We start from the raw sequence: 17,195 nt of genomic DNA on the forward strand, positions 1-17,195 counted from the left end.
TCTGAGAACTCTTCTTCACATATTTTATCTATATCTGCACAAGCCCCTCTGGCATGCAAACTGCTTAACGCACATATCTTTTGTGCCCAAAATCAAGATAATCACCACTAATGCTTCTGCCTAGGCTGAAGGCTAGTTGGTTCTCCTAACCATTGATGGAGATAGAGTGGGAACAATCTGATACCTCTGGAACCCATGGTGGCATCACCAAATGGTGACAGCTTGGGCAACTCCTGGGGAAGATGGGGCAGGGAAGGATAGTCCTAGATGGCAATAAAGCAGTGATTCTCAGTGACAGCAATCCCACTGAGGGAATGTCTGACGGCATTTTTGGCTGTCACAACTGGAGTTGTGCTACGGGCATTTTGAGGGTAGGGGTCTGGTTGCTACTAAACATCCTACAGTGCACACAACAGGCCCCACTACAAAGAACTCTCCAGTCTCAAATGTCAATAGAGCTTCTTTTGGGAAATCCTGCATCCAAGCAAGAGGTCATTTCATTCACCCCTCTCCTTAGGAAAGGACCATGGCTGTGATATTCGTTATAACTGAGCTGAATAGAGACCATTCTGAATTTGGGCAAGTATACATATCTAGAAGTTTGTTTTAAAATGGAAATGCCCTTTTATTCTGGGTAAAGACATAGGAAATGAGCCAGGTAAACATGTGGCCTTATGTGGGTACTTTCAAGACCTGAGCCTGCGATTCTGTTTTAAACCTGGCTGTTTAATGCCTCTGTGTCTTTGATAATCTGTCCCCCTGGCCAGGAATACTCATTCCATTTTCATTTTCTTGACTAGCCCTGATTTCTCATTGAAGATCACTCAGGCACTGCCTCCTGAGTGCTTTCCTGGACCTCCTACGTGGCTCTGAATGTCTGTTTGTGTTCCCATTGCTCTCTGTTAGCCTCTTTGTATCACTCGCTATATTATATTAAAATGACTAGTTTCAGTGCCTGCTCTCCATACTAGAACGGAAGTGGGTTCAAGGGATGGATGTGACTTCTTCATTTTTGTGCCTCTCAATGTCCAGCACAGGGCTTGGCACATTTAGGCACTCTGAATGTCACTGAGCTAATGAGGTACTTGAAAAGGACAGGTGTGTGTGTGTGTAGGGGGGACTTAAATGCAATTGCTGTCCTGACATATTTAACAACATGATTTAAACAACTAACATTTTTTTTGGTTGTGACTTGTGCAAATCATTCACTGGACATTTTGCATGTCATCTCATTTAATCCTCACAAGCACTATAGGAGACAGGTGGTAATTATCCTCATTTTCCAGATGAGGAAACTGGAGCTTGGAGGCAGGGTACCATTAACATGTCTGGCATCAGAAAGGATGTGGCAGATATGGGCCTCAGATCCAAAGCCTGCACTGTAACCTCTGTGCTATGCTGCTGAACAGGCCTGGCTTACTTCTTGGAGTCCTGGGTGCCCCCTCTTGTACCAGCCCTGGCGCATGGTGCTAACAACTCTCTGGACTCTTGAGGAGCCAGAAACCAAACCTGAAGTTCCTGTATTAGCAGGAGAGGTTTCCCCAGCTGAGGCCTTGTGAGGGCGGGTGAGCTACTGTCAACTCTGGAGAGTTCTGGTCTCCAGTGGAGAAGTCAGAAAGATTGATTGGGGCAAATACCTTGATAATGATGGGTGTTTCTCTTTGATGACAAAGAAGAATTTGTAGGTTTAAACCTATTTCATTAACACAGTTGATGCTTCAAGGCACATCTGTCAATCACAGTATGGGTGGGTTCTTTAACTGTCAAAGTGGACACTTCCCTCTGGGATGGTATACTTTGACTTGCCGAAGCCCATATAGACAAAAATGATCCATGAATTTATGACAAGCTTCGGAGCTGAATCGACTGATTAGAATCCCAGCTCAGTCAGCTCATTGATTTGGGGCAAATTAATTAACTTCATTAAGCTTATTCGTTATTTATAAAGTGGGAATAGAAATCCTAACCTGCACAGTTTTTATGACAATTAGAAATGATACTTGTAGACAGCCTAATTCAGTGCCTGGCATATGGCAGGCACACAATGGTAGCCATTTTTATAAATTTTTCACAGACAGGTGAAAGAATCAAAGATTTGAAAGAGGAAATTATTTTCACTAAATCATAGTCCCCACAATTCTGGAAAGTATGCAGTAACTCAATAAATATTTGTTGATTGATGGTTTATATTACTGATGAGCCTGGAGTGGAAAACTGGCTTGGCCAGGCAGGAGAGAATGGCTTTTATGTACCTCACAATTCAGAAGCTGTGATTCTTTGCAATTTTATGCAGAAACCAGACTTCAATGCTGCATTGACCTTAAATAGGACTGACTACCCTTTAGAACTCCTCCTTCTTCCTCAACCTCCAAACTGACAACTCCTAGAAGGGCTTCGTACATAGACATTACCATCACAAGGGCTGCTATAGGCTGAGCACCTGCCCAGTGTAGGGCCTTCTAACACTGCTTCCTGTAGTCCTCCCTGAAGCCCGATGAGGAGGCTATGCTAACCCCAACTTACAGACCAGAAAACTGAGGCCTAAGGGTAAAACAACTTCCTGGAGGCCATGTAACTGGAAAGTGGAGAGGCTGAGCTTTGAACACGGGCCTAACTCCAAGGCCTCCATGTTTTCCACTCTTCCAAGCTGCAGGGTAAGAGAGGGAGGAGGTGCTGTCACTTGCATTCCAGAAAATCCAGCATCCAATGAACAGGTATGAGGCCCCTTTCCCATGGTGCTCCCTGAAGGAAGGTCAATGGCTTTCCAAAAGATCCAGCAAGATCCATGGCTGCTGAGAAATATACATTGATAGGAGAATTGGTCCTCAGGGACCTTTTCCATTTTCCAGCATCCCAGAGTCCTTCCCCCAGCTTCTGTAACCTGCAGGTCTTAGTCTGCTCTCAGCTTCCTCTGTCTCTCTCACTTGGAGCAAGTGCTTTCTTTCCAGGGATGAGGCAAGTCTCCCTGACCTTATGCCTTAACCCCAACTGCCCTATCTGCATATTCTTTTCCATTCTGGATGCGTAGTTGGACTAGTGCTTCTCCAAGTATATTCAATTGCGTGTTAATAGGGGTCAAGATAGAAAGGTTTTGTTGTTAAGTTTGTTTGGGAAGCTTTGATTAAGTAAAAGTAAATGATTCTTTTCTACAGGACTTCTCAGGGCTTTTAATATGTGAATGAGTTTTATTAAAATCCCAAGAGAAAGCTATAGAATTTTCATTTCCCAAATTTATTTGACCACAGAACCTTTTAATCAAGGTGATCTTGGGGATAGAACTCTGCCCTAGACAAGCCCTAGGAGAGAATCTAGTACCTGACAAGGATTTAGGGGTGAGTTGAAGACTATTTTAACCAAGTCTGAAGAGAAGACCAGAATTAGAATAAATTGTGATTGCTAACAGCTAAGACTTAGTAACTGAAGGATTTAGCATACCTTTTAACAAGCTTTAGCTGTAAAGGGAGCTAGCTCTATATGGTAATATATTTTTACTGTTCATTTGTTAAATAACCTTATTTTAGTAGTGATAAGTTTTTATTTTAAGATGATAAATAAAAAGGAGAAAACAATGGTAATCTTAGTCCAAGGCAGCATATCTAGAATGATTGTTCATTTTTCATTTTTTGGAAAACAAATTAATAATGACCTAGAAAGTTGGAGCCATGAATCCACACATATAAAGGAGCGTGTAACTCTCACCCCTTCATCCTTGGCCCCAGGTGGAGAGGGATGTTGCTCCCCTTGACCTGCAGGTAATGACTACTGTCTCATGATACCTCCACCCACAATTACATTGCAGGTCACTCTAAACATTCTCACTGCAGCAAATACCAGAGAACAATTCAGTTAGGAAATAACTGCCTGGTGACAATTCCCCCTATTTTATAGATGAGGAAATAGAGACCCAGAGCTCTCCACCACTTGGCAACCTTCACACAGATGGTTCTGGCAGGCGCATGACTAGAACTCAGACTGTTGACAGCAGGCAGCCCATTTAGGCGCCACTGCTCTAAAAGATCCTGCAGTGAGTAAGAAACACGTTGCCAAGGATGCTAACTCTGGATATTTCCAGCGACTTCACTCAACTGCTGAGAAAACAACTCCAAGTGGCAAAATAAGGTGATGCTTTGGCAGGCTTGGGAGACGTGGATTAAGGGAACCCAGCCCAACCCGTGCTTTTGTGATCTGCCCATCGCCTCTCTCCAGCCCTTCTCTCCAGCCTATGCTAGGGTGGCAGAGATGAGCCATGCTCAGGAGGCTGCCACCACTGCCTCAGCCCTGGAGCCAAGGGAGGGGAAGGGCATCGGAGACACTGATGTCTTTCCTTGTTTGCTTTAGGCTCTCACCTGGGGCTTCAGGTGAGCCTGGCTCAGCCTTTTTCCCAGGGAGGGTATTTGGTCTGCTTTTAAAGGAATTTCAGCGGATACCAATAAAGACCTCAGCAAGAGAGATTGGCACTCAATTAATGGGTGGAGTAAACGTCTCAAAGAAGAACCCAACACAGAATCCTCTTCGTGATTGGATGGGTAATGTTTTTACAAAAATCCAAACATTTGTTGCTGGACACTTCTTAAATATTAAAACAGTCCTGCAAGTAAGGTGGAATTCTCATTTTACAAATAAGGAAAGAGTGGCACAAAGAAGTCAAGGCCCTTGTCCAAGTTCACCACACAGTGAGAGGTAGACAAGGGATATGAACCCAGATCTTCTGAAGTCCATGATGACAGGCTTTCTCTCAGACCACAGTTACCTTACTCTTGTGTGGCAATTTGTAATTTTCAAAGGACTTTCACTTACATTTATCCTGTGAGGCTCACCACCAACCAATGAGGTAGGAAGGGATTTGACAGATCAGAACACAGACTTATGTGTTACATCACAGCCCAAGGTCACCCAACCCAAATCCATCTGAGCAGAGGTCTTGCTCTCTACTCTTCCAGTTGATTTTCTTACTCTCCACTCACACTCAGCTTCCTTTCCCTACCATCCTTTCATGAGTTTCTCAGGGGTGCAAAGTTGTTTTGAGAATAGCTGAGGCCAGACATAAGTTATTCCCTTCCCCCATGTCTCCAAATAGAGTACTAGCAGTTCACATACTGTATGGAGCATTTTATAACTTGTTTAAAGTTCACAATAACCCCACAAAGTACCTGCTATTATCACCCTCATTTTATAGTTGAGGAAACCGAGACGCATAAAAGTTAATGACTTTTCTAAGGTCAAAGAGCTAGTGAGTGGTGGATCTGGGATTCTAACCACGCAGACTGGCTCTAGTCAGACTGCAGAGCAGAGAACTGAGAATTAGCAGCAGAGAACTCACAATTGCTCCTCTTGGGGTTCTTCAGGGTCTTTTAGGTCAGTCTTCTGCCCCAGACTGCCTTGTCTGGAAACCATCCCAAAAAGACAGAGTGCTTACTGCTGATTTGACTGGAATTCTGGAGATATAGCAACCACCTATTCCTGGGGGAGTCTAGAATCACCCCCCTCTGCTCCTGTCAAACCTTGTGTAGTCCCATATGTAGACAACAACCTGAGAATTTGCCCTTGCCATGTGTGGTATGGCTGAGTGTGGAGGTGGGTTGCGTGGGGGTAGGGGACAGTTGAGCTGTTGTAAGTTGGAGCAGTAATGTGTCAGTGTACCCACTCTGCCACCAAGGGTCTTCATTCCCCTCCCCACACTCCCCAGCTCAGATGGAACACTCATAGTCTAGACCAGGGCTTCCCCAACTTAAGAATGACAGGAGGGCCCGGCCAGGCGTGGCTCAGCGGTTGAGCGTCGACCTAGGATCCAGGCGATTGGGGTTCGATTCCCGGTCAGGGCACATGCCTGGGTTGTGGGCTTGATAAATGACTCTTTCATCATTGATGTTTCTCTCTCTCTCTCCCTCTCCTTTCCTCTCTCTGAAATCAATAAAGATATATTTTGGGGGGAAAAAAAAAAGAATGACGAGAGGGCTTGTTAAAAATACAGACATTCAAGTCCTTTCTGTGAAGATCTTCATTCCATAAGACTGGGGTGGGGCCTGGACCTAGATATTTATGTTCTTAGACACTGGCCATCAGTCAGTTAAGATGTGTTTGTGTTGCGCTTACCCTATGCAAGAAGCTGCAGATGGAGGATGAACGGGACTCGTTTCCTCCTTTCAACAAGCTCAGGCCTAGGGGGACACTGACAAATGAGCGGATAAGTACGCACTGAGTCAGGGCCACAGTGGGAAAAGTATAGGGTATGGTGGGAAAACAGGGAGGGGGATCTAACTCAGACCACGTGCTGAGGGGAGAGGGGATGCTAAGGCCACCAGATCTGACACAGCTCACACTCTCATCTCAAGACGAATGGGGTCTCTGAGCTGACTCCATCAGTCAAGTGAAGGATGCCCACATGCTCTCCTCTCTTGCTTCTGGATCCAGAAATCACCTGCTGTTGGTCTAGGATGGCGGTGGAGGGGTTTGGTCTGAGACTCCTTCCTGTCCATGTCCAAGCCTCACACTTGTTTGCTTCCATATGGCCCTCACTTTTCCCACGGGTCACACATTTTATCTCCACATTTGCTTCCCATGAGCAGCATTTCTCAGCCCAAGTGGCAGGCTGGCTTAAACGGACACCTTTGGCGGAGGTGGTGCCAGATACACCTGTGGGGTCAGTGTCCTTCTCATCCACTTCCCCTGCCCAAGCCCTCCTCTGGAGATTTCCCTGAAGTGGTGGGCACAGGTCGCAAATGACATGTCACTGGGCCATGGCACTCTGGCACTGGATGAAGGGACACAGCCCACCTGGAAGAGGCCTTATCCTCTCCCTTGTGTCATGGAGCTCAGTGGCTCTTGATTGCCTGGTGTGAAAACCCAGCTTATCCTGCTGGATCACGCTCTGTTTGAGTTCCCGGAGACCCTTGAGGAAATCACAAGAAGGGAGGGTGGAGAGCTCCAGTCTTTTGTCAACCAAGGCAAGTTTGGGTGATTAAGCTAAGAAAGCAAAGTCATTTTGGTCCAGAGGATTATTTTTGAGGTGTGTTGGGAACTTAGAAATAACTTATTGCCTAGAAGGCAAACCAAACCCAAGATGACTCTTAGCTAATTGCTGGCCTCTCCTTCTGCCAAGCCAAACTGTTTGGTATATAAAGGCCAGTCTCCTCTGTTGTGCCCATCCTCTGCCTTCATCCCTCTCAGCTCTTGCTAAGTGATTGCTAGCTCACCTTCAAGCTCTCACCATGAACAGACAAGTCTGCAAGAAATCCTTCAGTGGTGGGAGCCAGGGCTTCTCCGGCCGCTCTGCCGTGGTCTCTGGCAACAGCAGGATGAGCTGTGTCGCTCGCTCTAGGGGAGCCGGGGGAGGAGCCTGTGGGTTCCAGAGCGGGGCAGGTGGCTTTGGCAGCCGCAGCCTCTACAACCTGGGTGGCAACAAGAGCATCTCCATCAGCGTGGCTGGTGGCTCCCGGACTGGAGGCTTTGGGGGAGGCCGTAGCAGCTGTGGCAGTGGCTTTGGTGGTGGCTACGGAGGTGGTTTTGGTAGTGGAAGAGGAATGGGAGGTGGCTTTGGAGGGGCTGGTGGCTTTGGAGGGGCTGGTGGCTTTGGAGGAGCTGGTGGCTTTGGTGGGGCTGGTGGCTTTGGTGGAGCTGGTGGTTTTGGTGGGCCTGGTGGCTTTGGTGGGCCTGGTGGCTTTGGTCCTGGTGGCTTCCCTGGGGGAATCCAGGAAGTGACAGTCAACCAGAGCCTCCTGCAGCCCCTCAATGTGGAGATCGACCCTCAGATTGGGCAGGTCAAGACCCAGGAGCGGGAGCAGATCAAGACCCTCAACAACAAATTTGCCTCTTTCATTGATAAGGTGAGGGAAAAGCCCAGGGGTATTTTAGGGGGTTTGGGCCACCCATGGGGTTGATATAGAAAGATGCCAATGGGGTCTACTTGGCTTAGAGGCAGGGGTGTGGCTTCTTGTCCTGGTTCTGCCTTGGCCCTTACAAGTGAGCCTGACTCTCTTGCTCTTTGGGCCCTGTTTTCCCAACTATGAAATGGGGGAAGAATACTGGCTCCTGATTTCCTTCTAGGGATAGGACCAGGGGAAATGAGGTGAAGGTCCAAACATGCTCTTAGATCTTTTTAAGATTAGGGCATTAGCCATGACACTATAACAGCTAATTTTCAATTACTCTTGAAAAGCAATTGCTTGATAATCTAAACTAGCTGGTAATCAAGCTTGCACTCATGGAAATCTTGGGACTGCCTCTCAGTGATGAGTGTTGGCAACTGACCTGCCTTCTGAATGGTACTGTGCTTCCGCAACTATTAAACTGAGGGGTCCATGCTGGTGCAGGGGAGGGTGTGCTTGGTCTAGGGAATGAAGCTGGGGTTGGAAGTTAAACCTAGATTACCTGTAAATCTAAAGAAAATCTGAAACAACCTGAGAAAAGTGGACCTCATTGACTGTTTTCATGGCCTGCATAGAGGTGAACAAGTTTTCAATGATAAATAACTTTATTTACGCTGCCCTCTTTTAGATGTATTCTGAAGGATCCCAGTAGACAGGGCAAGTGCTTGGTTTGACTCTTAGCTTTGTCACTTGGTAGCCCCATCACTTTGGGCAACTGTAGATAAGGAAACTGAGGCTCATGGGGATAACATCTCCTTTATAGATGGTTGTGAGCATTAAATGAGACAGAATATGTGAAATAGGTTTAGAGTAAGCACTTATGTTCTAGCTCTCCCTTTTCTAAATCCTCATGCTTTTCAAATCCCAAACAACAACCCTTCCAACTAAACAAAACAACAACAAAAAACAGGCTATTGCCGTTTAAAAAACTGAGTTCATGTCCCTTATTTCTACCCTTTGGGATGCAGGTGCGGTTCCTGGAACAGCAGAACAAAGTCCTGGAAACCAAATGGAATCTGCTCCAGCAGCAGACAACGGGCTCCGGCTCGGGCCCCAACAGCCTGGAGCCTTTCTTTGAATCCTACATCAGCTTCCTCCGCAGACAGCTGGATTTGGCTCTGGGGGAGAGGGGGAACCTGGAGGGAGAGCTGAAGAACATGCAGGTCCTGGTGGAAGACTTCAAAAAGAAGTGAGGGCCCAACTGGGCAGTTTCCTCTTCTGGGGGGTCAGCAGGGAGGTGTGACCCCAATTTGGGATTTTAACTGTTCCCAACTGCACCTTCAGTCAATACTCTTGGATGGATTTATTGAGGGAAGGATGACCAAGCAGAAGGGGGTGAGAGGGTGGGTACTGAGACTTCTAGGAGGCAGATTATGACATGCTTTTTAGTCTGGGCAGGCCCCCTCCTACACCAGCCCAGATGGACAGGAGAACCTCACAGAGTTTGAAGCCCTTTAGAATGGAGAGCCCTACACACTTACTGTACATAGGAACCCCTTTGGAAATATGTAAAAAATGTACATTCCTGTACTCTAGTCCTAGACATCCGGAATCAGTGGGGGTGTGTGGGTTCCAGAAGTCTGAGTGCCCCACAGGTCCCAGGGAGTCTGGGAGACAGTCCAGGACCTGCTGTGTAAAGCACTTGCAGTGTGTCTAATCCAATCCCGTCTCTGCAGCTTCAGTCAGCCTCCTCATACAGTTTAGGGCTGTAGCTCATACCTCCTGAGGTCCATGAGAGGTAGACAGGGCCTCTCAAGGTGTGGAGGGAGCTCCAGACAGCCTCAGAGGTCAGGACCCACGGGGGTGGGCACACCTGCTCAGGGCGAGCCCCATTCCAGTTCAACTGCACAGATCTGGTGGGCGCTCATCTGTGGCAGGATCTCTGCTGGGCTCTGGGAATCCAGTGGCAACTCATATTCTCATTGCTCAGAAACCTCTTTTTTCCTGGAACCATTCCAGTCTAACCTTCATGAAATCCAAACTCTCAGTGGGAGATTTTAGTTATTAACAGGCACGAAGTCATAACTTTGATGCATTCAGAAGACACGAGTTCATTCTTATCCCAAATTCCTATAAGAAGCACCTCTGATTAATGGAAAGAGAAACAGAAACGCCCGCTCTGAGCAAATACCCCTCTGGGCCTCACATGCACGCGCTGTGCTTGGTGATGTCCGTGGGAGCTGGGGGCCGGGTTCCTTGAAGTCTCCCTCTACCCGGCCTGCCCACACCTCAGTCTGTCACTGGGACTTGGAGGAGGGCGAGGCAGTGGCCAGAGCTCTGAAAGGCCCTTCGGCAGAACTGGCTATATACATTTGGGGGTGCAGTGCAAAATGAAAATGCAGGGCCCTTGTTAAAAAAATTATTAAGAATTTCAGATGGTGCCAGCAGAGCATTAAGTCAAGTGTGAGGGCCTCCTGAGCCTCAGGCCCTGTGTGGCTGGTCCCGTCTCTGAGGGAGGAGGTTCCACATGAGTGCTTGAGATCCTTGTCTTTTTTTAAATTCTGAAATATCACTGTCCAAGCCTGTGCCTCGTTCTGTCCCAGGTATGAAGATGAGATCAACAAACGCACTGAGGCCGAGAATGAGTTTGTGGGACTCAAGAAGGTAAGTGCGCTGGGACGGGCGGGCCGAGGCTCCCTTTCTGGGCACTGCCACCATGGAGAGAGCAGGGCCAGCTGCGGGGCACAGTGACCTTAAGCCCATTTTTCCTTGCATTTGGAAATGAAGTGTTTGATGAAGGAAGCTGCTCTGAGTACATTGCTGGTGGAGAAGACAGTGTATAATATGACTGAGGAGCTGATTAGTGATGTCAACTAATAATGAACATCTTTTGTATAGCATTAATCAAGGTTTTCAGCCCTCAACTCTATTCGGATGTTGTTAACAGTAACCATCCACGAATACTTGTCACTTGTTTAAATCAGTTATCATCCAGATGAAGTGGTAGAAGAATATCTTTATTTCTATTTAGGAGGGTGGGTTTTGGGTACCATATAACCAAAGTTGCATATTGGATAAATGTGTTTTTCTACCCTTACTCCATGCCTGGCTGACATGGTTTATAGTTTGTTATAGCACTGGGGTTTTACTGGTCAAAGCAATTAAGTGGGGAAAAAACCACACCTTTTCTTCTTTTTTTTAAAAGAGGGAAGGTGAGAAGTCACAATTAGTAGGAGGGGTAGGTGAGGGACAAAGGGGAGATGAAGACTTAGGAAAGAGCTCTGGGTGGCAGAGGAGCAGAGGGTCATCTTTTGGCTTTCTGCCCCTTTCCTTCCCACCCCCAGGACGTCGACGCCGCCTACATGAACAAGGTGGAGCTGCAGGCCAAGGCCGACAGCCTGACAGATGAGCTCAACTTCCTGAGGACCCTCTATGAGATGGTGATTCCTTGGTTCGCCAAGCTGCAGAGCCTTCCTGCCTGCATCTTCCCAAACATGTTTCTCAAGTGTAACTTTAGGGGACAGTCAAGTGGCAGAACACACACAAAAGCAATGACAGGGCTCAGAGCTCAGCTCCACCCTACCCAGGCGATGCTAACTTAGCTCCCCCAGCCTGCACAGCCCAGGGTCCCTCTCTGTCTGCTTTACTTTCCCATTTTGTTCTACCCTTCCCTCTGGCTCCTATCCCAGCTAGCACCTTCAGAGTGCCCTTCCCCGTGGAAACCCACACGGTACGCTACTGGCTGACACTTTCAGACTGACACTGAATTATATTTGTATATTTCCTTTTCCTTTAGCTTTGTTATTTGACATTCTTTAGTCTGTAGCCAGGCCTGAAATGCAAGCTTATTATTCTAACTGCCCCATTCCTGGCCCCACTGAGAGATATATCTGCTGACCAAAATTCTTGAAATATTTCATTCCCAACATCCCCTGGGGCCAGGGGATAGTGAAGATGACCATCCATGTTCCCTGCAGGAGCTGTCCCAGATGCAGAGTCATGTGAGTGACACGTCTGTGGTCCTCTCCATGGACAACAACCGCTGCCTGGACCTGGACAGCATCATCGCCGAGGTCAAGGCCCAATATGAGGAGATCGCTCAGAAGAGCAAGGCTGAAGCTGAGGCCCTGTACCAGACCAAGGTGGGAGCCCTCCCCCTCTCCCCACACTCCAGTTTAGGCCCTGCTGACCCTCATCAAGAATGCTTCCACATTTTGCAAAAACATGTTGACTGGCTTCTTCTCTGTCAGCTTGGGGAGCTGCAGACCACAGCCGGCAGACACGGGGATGACGTGAAGAGCACCAAGAGTGAGATCATGGAGCTCAACAGGCTGATCCAGAGGCTGCGGGCCGAGATTGAGAACGTTAAAAAACAGGTGGGTCTGAGATCAATGGAGAGATCCTGGAAGTCTTCTGGGCCCTGGAGAGAAAGAGAAGCAACGGCTGTGCCTCTGCCACCTGCTTTCTCTGTCCTTTCATGGTGTCACATGTGGGACAGAATGGTCTCTGGGACATTCTGTTTCTCCAGATGTTCCTCCTGGAGGCTGGGCTTCTTGAAGGCTGTCTAAGGAGAGATGGTTGCCCATGCTGGTTTGCCTAGCAAATCTTGCAACTGTAGGGGTGACCTTAAACACTCAGCTCTCAGTAGGATCTGCTCCCAGTGAGCTATTTGTCACGTACTTCACATAAACTTGATGGCTAATTTATATCACTGGAATGAAATGATTAGGCAAGGGAATTTTAAAACAGTTTTACTGAAAAGAACCACTTACCAGACCACTACTACCTTTACCGGCAAATCAGTGTTCCTTTTCTTGATGAGACATGAATCAATTATAATGGGCCAGAGAAGAATGAACCACCTCAAAACTGACTTCTGTTTTCTGAGCATGCTCCACTGAATTTCTAAGGAAGGGAATGAAAGGGTGCTGGATGGGGAAGAGACCTCCTCTCAGGAAAGATCAGCTGCTTGTTTCCTGGTCACTATGCTAATTGATCTCCTACTCCCCCTTGCCTTAGCACGCCAACCTCCAGGCAGCCATTGCTGAAGCTGAGCAGCGTGGGGAGATGGCCCTCAAGGACGCTAACGCCAAGCTCCAAGAGCTGCAGGCTGCCCTACAGAAGGCCAAGGATGACATGGCCCGGCTGCTGCGCGAATACCAGGAGCTGATGAATGTCAAGCTGGCCCTGGATGTGGAGATCGCCACCTACAGAAAGCTGCTGGAGGGCGAGGAGTGCAGGTGAGGGGCAGTGGGGTCAGCATTCTGCAGATATAATTTTAGAGTGGTGTTTGATAGTGAAGAAAGAAGTCAGAATGATAAGGAGAGGACAACTCAGACAAAGGGCAAGGGACTTCCTGAATGAATGACAGCATTTAGCATTCAAGCCCCATTATTTTTTGTTAATTAATATTATCCAACTCTTCAACTTATCATGGGTGTCAATATTGTATTACATACCTTTGCTGATCTTTATTACGTGAGATGTATAAGAAAAAGTGCTTTGGGATCATAAAAAAGTTATAGTGCCGTCCACTGGAACTTTCTGAGATGACAAAATGTTCTGTATCTGTGCTGTCCAATGCAATAGACACTAGCTGTTTGAGCACTTGAAATGTGGCTGGTGCAACTGAGGAACTGAGCTTTACATCTGATTTAATTTCAATAAATTTAAATATCTTTATGTGGCTAGTGGTAACCATATGGACAGCTTAGTATAGACAGTTCTGGAATCACCCACCCATGAGCCTGAGTCCATATAAGGAGGTGGCTGATACATACTTTCTCTGGAAAATAACTCAATAGCAAGCAGCAGGTAATGGCTTAGTGAGTGGATATCAAATGCTAAAGGCGTGTCAAGAATTGAGATATCTTTCTGCTGACAAGCTGCTCCAGGCAGCCCATGTTCATAGCCTCTGTCCCTGGGCAGCTCCCAGGCTAATGGAGAAAACAAAACTCAAGTGTGAGAAGAAAACTTAAGGATGTCTTAGGAGTCTCCACGGAGAGGAGTGAGAGTGAAGGTGGTGCTCTGTGTACTGGGAGTTGTGAGATGTCGACACCAGTGGGGCCCACATGGGCGAGGTGTGCAGACCTTTCATGTCTGCTCGGATATGCGGACATGCCTGCCCCGTGAACACAATTGAGGCACAGGAAGATGGGCAGTGTGGGCAGGACATTTTCAAATTCCCCATGTGTTGAGTGTCAGCTCCTCTCACATTTTCCCCACCTTGAACAACCATCATGGTCACCACCAGCACGCCCAGGAGGGCTCACTGGGGAAGAGGAAAGTCAGAAATGAAAAGGCCAGGGCTGGGTGGAAATGGAGGGCAGGGTGGGAAGACAGTCTCAGCAGGGGAGGAGAGGTGCGAATGGGCTAATTCAGTGGGATTTGCCTGGAATATAATCTTGGGAATGAAGGGAAAGAAGATGAGAGATGGAGGGTGGCTGGTGGAGTTTCTGGACATCTCAGACCCCAGAAGCAGCCCATTTCCTGGGGAGACCTGGCCATGGAATCAGGCTTGGGATAACTTTCATTCCCCTGGGAACTTGACCTCTAGTTGGGCAAATGGGAGAATGTGACCCCCAAAGTTATGAACCCTCAGCAGTTTGGCTAATGACTCATTGTAGAAATAATTCACCTCCCCTCTTCTTTTTTTAGGATGTCTGGAGAGTGTCAGAGTGCTGTGAGCATTTGTAAGTAGCCCTTCAAAAACCTTCTCCTGGGTTATAAAAAAGAGGAATTAGAAACATCCTCCCTGACCTTCAGGCAGGAAAACCTGACCAGTGCAAGGAGAACAGGCCTCCAAATGGTACCTAGGGTCTCAGGCCAAGGCCACACACTCTGTCCCTAGTGTAAACTGGCACACCCTGTGGTCTTGGGGAGTTCCCTAGGTTGGAGAACCAGATATTCCTGTGTATACTGCTGGCTCTTGCTTTTGGAAAAGGGCACCAGAGGGTCAGGTTTACTCTTTTTTTTTTTTTTTTTTTTACCAACTGAGGCTTCAGAGAAGTTGAGTATCTTTCTCTAAGTCACACAGCCAAGTAGGGTGGAGCTGGGATACAGACCTGGGCCTTTAGCCTGAATCGAGTGGCTATTCTCCTGCAGCTGTGGTCAGCAACGTCACCAGCACAAGCAGCAGCTCTGGTGGGAGCCGTGGGGGCTTTGGAGGGGTCAGTGGCAGCAGCAGCGGTGGCTACAGAGGCGGCAGCAGCAGCGGTGGCTACAGAGGCGGCAGTGGTGGCCACAGAGGAGTAAGCGGTGGCAACGGCAGTGGTTATGGTGGCGTTAGCGGCGGCAGCACCGGAGGCTACCAGAGTGGCAGCGGCACTGGGGGCTACCAGAGTGGCAGCGGCACTGGGGGCTACCAGAGTGGCAGCGGCACTGGGGGCTACCAGAGTGGCAGCGGCACTGGGGGCTACCAGAGTGGCAGCGGCACTGGGGGCTACCAGAGTGGCAGTAGCAGTGGAGGCTACCAGAGTGGTGGCACTGGCAGCAGGCTCAGCAGTGGAGGCAGCAGCTCTGTGAGCCAGAGTGGAATTGGCTCCAGTTCTGGCGGCATCCAGTCCTCTGGAGGCAGTGGCTACAAGTCTGGCAGTGGAGGCAGCACTGGTATCCGCTTCTCTCAGACCCCCAGCTCCAGCCAGCACAGCTCCAAGTGATCCTCCAGGGCCAAGTTTCCATGCCCACCTGCTTCCCTCTCAGCCTGCAGCAGCACTTCCCGCTCTCTGCTTAGCATCAACAGGTGCAAACCCCAACCTTGCTTTTCCTCAAGTTCCCTGGAGAAGGGGCTGAACTTCTTCTTGGCTCCTCCATCCCTAAGACGTCTCCTAGGCCAGGGAGGGCCAGCTGCTAGTCTGGGATGATGATGTCTCTAGAGGTGACCTTGTGATGGCCCCTGACTTTGGACAGCAACACTTGAGCCAAAACCAGTGTGGACCTTCCCAGCCTGGCCTCGTCCCACTCTGGCCTATCTCCCTCTTTCCCTGGGGGTTGATGGATGAACCTGGCATGTTTCAGCCCCACCTGAGGAGGGCTGTGCAGTGGGGCCAGTGCTAGAGGGTGGATGGTCAAGATCTCTGGATTGTTGGTTCCCAGGGTTCCTTCCCCGCATCTGGGCATCATATCTTGACTTACTTCTATCTCCTTAATTCCCCTGGCTGTGGATCCTCTGGTGATGATTATGTCGCATTTTCTTTTCTCAATAAATTGCAGTGTATTTCACATTTTGGTGTTTGACTTTCATTCGAGGAGTCACAGAATGAACAAGAGTAGAGGGAAATTAGCTGTGGATGGTGGTCCTCTAGAAGTTCAGTAGTGGGTATAAAGGACACTGAATTGTCTTGGTTTCTCCTTTATCCACTTGGTTGGGTTTCTTGTGATAGGTTTACCCAAGAGTACTTATGTTGCTTAAGTGGGGACCCCCCCCCTCCACTCCCAAGGCCTTCTCATCCATCCTCCTGCCTCTGGGCAGGCCTCCATGATCCAGCCTTGGAAAAAGGGGGTTTTGCAGTTCATTAAGGAAATAGACTTCACCGGGACTTTGACTCCTTTGCTCCACTCCCATGCCAGCCAGACACAGTGCAAATTCTCTTTCTGCAAACACAGCTCCTGAGATCTGAAGGGATCAATATATGACACCCTCTTTTCCCTGACCAGGTCTGAGCCAATTAAAAAAGACAAAGGAATGAGTAAATGGAGAGCCAATCTGCCTTTATTATCAACACAGCAGATATTGGAGAATGTGGCTTATTCTTTGGTGAAATGTGTTTCTTCTTTCAGGACCTCAGGATTAGGCCAGATTTTGCCCTGGGCAGAGACAGCATTACGCCATTATGGTCTTCCCTACAGAGTCAGACCCCTCATGGTAGGTAGCAGAGCAGAACAAAAGCTTGCTATGGACAGCCCAATCCTAAGAGATGGAGGGGCAGAGCTATGCAAGCCTAGTTCTTCCTTCCAAACTCAATCATCAGGGAAGGAAGGGTAGGAGTGCTACTCTAGTAAAGCTCATTCTGTTAGCAGCAGAAAAATGGCACCAGGTGTTAGACCTGGGTTTAGCAGTATTGGTATTTGAGTGCTGGTTAAGAAAGAATTCAGACCCAAGACTCAAACTGTAAGGGAAAGTTTATTAGAAAGTCACAGAGGTAGAAGTGAACCATAGAAGAAATGGGGTCAGTAAGTAAGTTTCAGAGGCAAAATTGGGGCCCTTGGAGCTTAGGAGAGAGAGAGATACTTGCCTTGAGAGATGAAAGAGGGTGCCCAGCAAAATAGTTACTCCAATGAAGAAAGTATTTTTGCCTTCATAACACAGCTAAAAAGTACAACTATTTAATACTTAGATCTTAAAATGGGTAATCATAGAAATCTTAAGATTAAATCTACTAGATTAGCCTG

At 48.0% G+C, this 17,195-nt stretch overlaps 1 protein-coding gene across 1 annotated transcript; it reads left to right on the forward strand.

Moving 5' to 3' along the window:
• Positions 1-7,208: 7,208 nt before the first annotated feature.
• LOC308551617 (keratin, type II cytoskeletal 2 oral-like) lies at positions 7,209-15,463 on the forward strand (the record flags this gene model as incomplete). Its single annotated transcript, XM_081126307.1, is given in 11 exon segments — positions 7,209-7,823; positions 8,834-9,054; positions 10,409-10,469; positions 11,150-11,245; positions 11,783-11,947; positions 12,056-12,181; positions 12,825-13,045; positions 14,463-14,497; positions 14,910-15,112; positions 15,115-15,119; positions 15,262-15,463. Coding segments are annotated over 11 exon segments (1,950 nt in total).
• Positions 15,464-17,195: the final 1,732 nt, after the last annotated feature.

Source organism: Miniopterus schreibersii (assembly GCF_964146895.1).
Source record: "Miniopterus schreibersii genome assembly, chromosome: 2".
Lineage (NCBI taxonomy): Eukaryota > Metazoa > Chordata > Mammalia > Chiroptera > Miniopteridae > Miniopterus > Miniopterus schreibersii.